The sequence below is a fragment of the Coregonus clupeaformis genome, chromosome 13 (assembly GCF_020615455.1).
Source record: "Coregonus clupeaformis isolate EN_2021a chromosome 13, ASM2061545v1, whole genome shotgun sequence".
Lineage (NCBI taxonomy): Eukaryota > Metazoa > Chordata > Actinopteri > Salmoniformes > Salmonidae > Coregonus > Coregonus clupeaformis.
The window spans coordinates 43,311,713-43,318,252 of record NC_059204.1 but is presented as its reverse complement, the minus strand read 5'-3'; the positions used below and the strand labels follow the sequence as shown (position 1 = coordinate 43,318,252).

The window sequence follows — 6,540 nt, the reverse complement described above, 5'->3', positions numbered from 1 at the left end:
GTGGGATGGAGTGCGTACAGAAGTGAGTTATAACTTGTGTTTACTATTTACTGTTGGTAGTAGTTAATGATAATTGTTTGTATATTTAGCCCTGATCTATTCAGTCCTTTATATTTATACAGTCCTTACCAGTGCTCCTGCTGTGCTATTGTATTCATGCTAATTGTGTACAGCCTATTCATTACTGTTCATCTCCTGTACTACAGAACCACATCCTTCCCACATCTATTCCCTGTCTGCTGTGCGTGTGTATGGGAAAAAGGTTCCCTTGTGTGTAACTCTGAGGTTGCCTCATTCCCCTCTTACTGGGGGAGGTGCTAGTCGGTCACAGATCAGCCCAAACGGAGAATCACTCTCTTTCAGGGCCTGTGGATGAAGTCCTCTGTGGAATGACTAATGAGCACAGACTGCATTTCAATTGATTTGTTTATTAACAAACATCAGAACTAGACCAGCATATGACCATCTGCTGGTGATAGTAAACAAAATATTAAGCGTAAGAATTGAGCAAAGCGTAAACAACATTACATTATGATGAATTGATTTGGGTTAAAGTGAGCTGGATTAACAATTAAAGTCAAATCTGAGTACAAACCACTGAGGTCCTGTATAGGCTACATATGATTAGTTGGCAGCAACTAATCATATTGAACACATGACAAGAATCCATTGAAAGAAACAAGTAAGAAAAACAGTAATCAACAGAAAAGGAGTACAATCAAATAAAATCATTCTTATATAGCCAAAAGTAAAAACATTGATCATCCTCTCACCATAGTCAACTCCACCTGACTGACAGTTGTTCTTGAATCAGCTACCAATACAAAGAGGCAGGAACAGTCCCTGGACGCAAAGTAGGACATCAGGAAAGAATGCAATCCAGACCAGGAGCAGACTGAAGACAGGCCACACTCATCCACAAACAAACTGCTTTTCCTGGTCAGTCAGATTGTCCTCAATGAGTTCCTCTGTGGCCTATGTTAAAATGAAGACACTGATCCTATAAAAAGTGTGAGAAATGTTCCTACATGAGTTCCATTTGGACTCCAACCTTTATGTAAAGGCTTCAAATTGGGTTTCGCCTGTCCATTCTCCTTAAAAAGCTGGATATATTGATGAACCAACTGAAAAATACAGTCCTTGACTGAACAAGAGTACAAACAGTAGTAAAAAATATGGAACACAATGCCTGTGCATGGGGAGCAAAAAACCCAAAGTCATGATTGAGTTTCCCAAAGCTTCTCTTCTCATCATCTGGAGTGGAGTTTGGTGGGTAGACAAGCCATCAGATTGTCGTTTTATAGAATCAATTGTCATGTTTTGGACTCCTTACCTTCAAAACAACACAGCGTCAATGTACAGGCATGTAGAAAGCTCTGACTGAGTCTGCTTGGGGTTGAGAGATATGCTTACAGGCTGGAGATTAAGATATGAAGGTGTCTCATGGTGGTTTGGGTTTCTGTCACTTAACACACCCAATGTACTTCCAGGCAGATTATGTTCCTTTATGAAACAAGTAGATTGGCCTCTGAAAACCTACGGAAAACATTAAAATCTATTAGTTTCAGAAACAAAATATACTAGACTGGAAAAGGACAAAAGAAAGAATCAGATGGATATCGGTAACCTATCGACCAGTGACTTACCTCTTGACGAACTGTTAGGCGTCCCGATCAACTCGTAGCTGGAGAATCCCACCTCAGATGTCAGATATGTGGAGAACTGTTCTGGTTTGAGGCGGATGCTGTGGTAATTCCTAAAGATGCTATCCTGTAACAGTATGAAAGAGGGAGATATTATGTCATCTTGAGTCCTGAATTGCCCCAGAGCTGAGCACAGCTGCACATCCTCATTATGTATTTTGCAAAGAAACAGGCTACTTGCTAAAGGTTTGAGTTCTTGTTTGGGCATGTTTTGGCTATCATGACTATGGCTAATACTGTATGTGCATTTGCTAGTGTAAAAGATCACACAATTGGTGGTCCTTACAAAACTGCCCAATCCTCTCCCCCCTCTCTTACCGTGAGTTTCTTCCTCTTGCCGTAGGTGATCCAGGGCTGTGGCTCCAGGATGAACATGCCTCCAGGACGCAGGTGTCTGAACACTCTGTGGAAGAGGCGCTTCAAGCCGCCATCTCCCCAGTTCAGGTGGACCCACTTGGTAACGCTGAAGCACAGGATTACGTCATACTCTGGCCGCTGGGTCAGCAACAGAACATCACTCTCCAGGACATAGTTCCCCTGAGGAGGAGAGAGAGGCGAGGGGATGAGTTCTGAACAATGTGTGATATTTCTCTCTGAGAGTCAAGCAGAAGTAGAGGCAACGCAGTATTATTCATTACGTCCTTAATACAATGAATAATGATTATTCAAATAGAAAGAAAAGGAAGCTTACCTTGATAAAAGAGACATTGGAGGGGAAGTTGCCAGGAGGTATGGTGGGTGTTTCGGGGAGTGGGGGTGCTGCTATGGGCCCCCTGGAGATATGTAAGGAGACAGGGAAAGAGCTGGTCACCAGTTCAACAGCAAGGGCTCCAGAGTCCTTCTCCTCAGTCCCACTCTCCTGAGCTCTTCTCTCTGCGTGACGTGTCAACACCACACCATCCGCTGCCTCCGCTGGGACGCCGTCTCTTCTCACCTGCTTTTCAACTTTTCCATTCTCAGCCCTGCTGTGCTCTCTTTCATTCAGTTTGTCCCGTTTGTGTGTTTGTTTGCCTGAGTGTGACTCGTCTTCCTTCCTCTCCTCCTGTCTGTTTGCCTTCTCCTCCTTCTTCTCTTCTTCCGGCCCATTGGTCTCCTCCTCCTCCCCTGTGGTTCGCCGGGCCTCCTGGGCCTGCAGCTCTGACAGGTAGTGTCTGATGTTCTGGCGGGCCGCGTGCACCAGACCCCCGTCAATGTCCAACCCCAATATGCGTGCGGGCCGCAACTTCTTAGCAATACACAGAGTCAGGTGGCCCGTGTTGCAGCCCAGGTCCAGCACTGCCTTACCCTGGAACCACTCCGGACGCAGACAATGGAACCGCGGGTCCTCAGAACAGCCTGGGTTGCGGTAACCATAGTATTTGTTGTAGTTCCCATACTGGAACTTCTTTTTGTTGCCCTGGTGCTGTTGTCGTTTGTGCTGGTTGTGGGGATGCTGTTGCCGACCCCCTGGTAGCTGGGAGGACCCCCTGGGACCTACCACTGGGGTTTGGAAGGAGGACTGTGCGTTTCTCCCGGGCCCAGCTCCACGGCCCTTCTCCTCTGTCCCTGACTTGGCCATAGGAGTAGATTGGGCCATATGAGGCTCGGTTTTACCAGAGTTGCGTCTGCGTTTGCGTGGCCGGCTAGTGAGCTGGTTTGGGCCTCCGGACGTGGCTGCTGAGGAGTCTTCTGGGGCTCGAGGCTGGGCCTGGGGGGCTGATACAGTGAGCGTGGCCTCATCCCTGCAGTTGGAGGGGTTGATCTCTTTACCATCACCACCCTGGGAGTCCAAGATGGCTGGGACACTGGGTGCTTCTAAAACAGAGGCAGAAGCAGCGCTAGCAGATGCCAGGTTAGACAGAGAAGAAGCAGTGGTGTTGGTCACTTCACCACTTCTTTCTGAATCTGACAGGTCCAACCCGGAGACTGAGGACCCCCCACCTCCTCCTCCGTGGTGTCTGTTGCGGTGCCTCCTCCTGCCGCCACTCTTAAAAGTCGACACAAGGAGGCCCTTGCCTCCCATCCCGCTGTTAAGGTTGAGAGGGTCAGTGATGTCCCTGGGAATGAGGATCTCTACAGGGTCACGGTTCTTGGCAGGCAGGGGGGAGGACCTGGGTGTCTCAGCGTTCAGGGCCCTGTTCACATCCTCGTCCAACAGACTGTTGAGGTTCAGCGGGTCAAAGATGTTTCCTCCCAGCAGGAAGTTGGTGGGCAGAACTGAGTCACTCTCAGAGTTGGCCCGTCGTCGTCTCTTACCTGCTGGATGCTTGAACCCTGCATTCATTGTGCTGCGACGCTTTGAGAGTTTCTGCTGCTGCTGGTGTTGTTTGGGCTGCTGCAAGCCATTTTTTGGGTTAAGGTGCTGCTCAGTCACCATGGCCTCCTGTCCAACACTCTCTGTCTGGTCGTTGGGGTCAGCCAACCTGCTGTGCTTGGTTTGGGCCCCACTGTCTGGCATGGGGCAGGTAGCAGCATCATCAGTGCTGTCTGGGTTGGCCAGGGTGACCTCTGGCACTTTGGTGGTATTGTTGCAGCTTCCAGTGCATTCTGAGAGTTTCTGGGGTGGCAGAGGTGGCGCTGGGTCCACTTTCGTACTTCTGGTTGGAACAGTCTCTTTATCAACAGACATCTTTATCATCTTCCACTCAATATTTTTGGTGCTGACATGGGACCACCATACTGAAAACACACCAACAAAAATGATTAAAACAATGATCTCTGAAATTGATAAATCATAAGATTTATTAAACTGGACAATTTTGCAATTGTTCTCAGTTTCTGCTTTCCTGGCTATTTAAAGCATTTATTCCAAATTTGACAACTTATAAAACTAGCCATCTACTGAAAGTAACTTGATTTGTGCCTGCATGGTATTCTATACTAAGTCCCCAAAATGCATGCATGTCACTGGATATAGGCTAGTAGAAGTTATTGGAGGTAAACGTTGAGTGAACGTCTACAATGAAGAAAATGAACCCACCTCCTCAATGCCTGATGCTGCGCTTGAACCCGCTTCAATACTGTTAACTAGCAATGAATGCCGATATTTCCCACGAATCCACCTCTTTGCGTTCATGAATAAATGTGACTAAGTAAAATGCAATAATACATAAACTAGCCGTCTAGCTACAGGATGAGGCAACTGTATGTTTATCAACAACAACACAACAATCTCAACTCACCGTTCCCCCGCCTTCTCGTGAAGCTGAACTGTCACTGCCACACTCCCTCCCGAGTTACTGACGTCCCCCGCAGCATCAGCTTCGTTGATAGCTTGGTTGTTCGCTAATATTATTTACACTGGTGAAATAAATACATTATGTTTGGGAGACATGCCTCTCCAAAATTCCTAAAACAACCAGTGCGGTTGTTCTGTATGAAATGTAGTATGATTGTGAGCTCGCTGTACACAACAAACTCCGGTTACTAACTTATAGCTCAACAACTCAACTCACGCAGGTTGGAAGGTTCAAAGGGTTGTTTTATCCTTCGGTAAGAGGCTACACACTTAGACAGACAGGCCTCAGCACCAATGAGGTTACGTCTTTTAGGCAGTCGTCCTAAAATTGACCAATTACAGACGTGCATGGGTTGGGCAATTCACGTCGACCTAGTGTTGCACACAAATAGGTATCCCATAATTTGCCTGTCTCAAATGTAATTTGTTATTCCCCGCCATTTGGGGAAATTACCTATTTAAAAATGGATTGTAAATCTGTATACGGCCAATAAGCACAATTTAGTTCACAAATTTTACATCAACGTATTGTTGTAGAGGCAAGACAAAACAACAGATTACAACGCTCCCACCCCCCTCATGATTTCCACTAGTTACCTCAGCCACAAAGTCGAAATTGGCTAAAATTCATGAAACAAAAATGTGCTTTTTGGTCTAAATTTAAGGTTAGGGTTAGGCATAATGTTAGCAGTGTGGTTAAGGTTAGGGTTTAGGTTAGGTTTACAATCAGATTTTAAGAAGATAAATTGTAGAAATGGGCGGGGTTTATTACTTTTGTGCCTCGATGGGAGGAGTTTGTACTGGGTGAAAAGGGATTGCATTCGATTTGGAACCGGGATACCTCCCGGGCGTGAGCTAGGTGCCCGGTTGTCACTAGTTACCACAGCCTAGTCTATACCATAAAAATTCATGTAAACAAAAATATACTTTTTGGTCATAATTTAAAGCAGCAATCAGAATTGGAGTAAAACAAGCTTATATTTTGGGTTCTGATGGGGTACAACAGTTGAACTAAACTCATGAGGCATTTATAAGTTATATTCTTCAAGAATCAAGTCCAAAATGGATGTAGCAACTGCAGATTGCTCCTTTAAGGTTAGGGTTAGGTATAAGTTTAGCAGTGTGGTTAAGCACATCACATCCCAAGCACATCCCAAGCACATCCCTCAGATCCTGCAACAGAGCTTCACCTTCACCATGCTGTCCAATGCCTGAGAGTGAGAGACACACACACGCTTTAGTGCCAACTCAGTGACACCACATAATTTTTTGCTTATCAGGACAGTGTGTGAAGTATTATAATAATGGCCTTTAGATTGCTGTGTACAGGACTACAGGGCCACACAGTGAACGGACTGTCAGTACTATCCGCTAGAATATCCTACTGCTAGAGCAGTAGACATCTGTATGTTATTTTTTTTTATGTATGATTTTACGAATATCTGATATGTAGGGCGGCAGGTAGCCTAGCGGTTAAGAGTGTCGGGCCAGTAATTGAAAGGTTGCTGGTTTGAATCCCTGAGCTGACTAGGTGAACAATCTGTTGATGTGCCTTGAGGAAGGCACTTAACCCTAATTGCTCCTGTAAGTTGCTCTGGGTAAGAGTGTCTGCTGCATGAA

General features: G+C 45.9%; 1 protein-coding gene across 1 annotated transcript; it reads right to left on the bottom strand.

Annotated features, from left to right (window-relative positions):
• Positions 1 to 412: 412 nt before the first annotated feature.
• On the bottom strand, positions 413 to 5,142 carry LOC121579526 (7SK snRNA methylphosphate capping enzyme). The gene is made up of 5 exons (XM_041894185.2): positions 4,865 to 5,142; positions 2,395 to 4,361; positions 2,022 to 2,240; positions 1,647 to 1,770; positions 413 to 1,536 (listed from the first exon to the last, which is right to left on the bottom strand). Exons 2-5 carry the CDS (start codon positions 4,318 to 4,320, stop codon positions 1,496 to 1,498), a joined length of 2,310 nt encoding a protein of 769 aa, XP_041750119.2. The 5' UTR covers positions 4,321 to 4,361; positions 4,865 to 5,142; the 3' UTR covers positions 413 to 1,495.
• Positions 5,143 to 6,540: the final 1,398 nt, after the last annotated feature.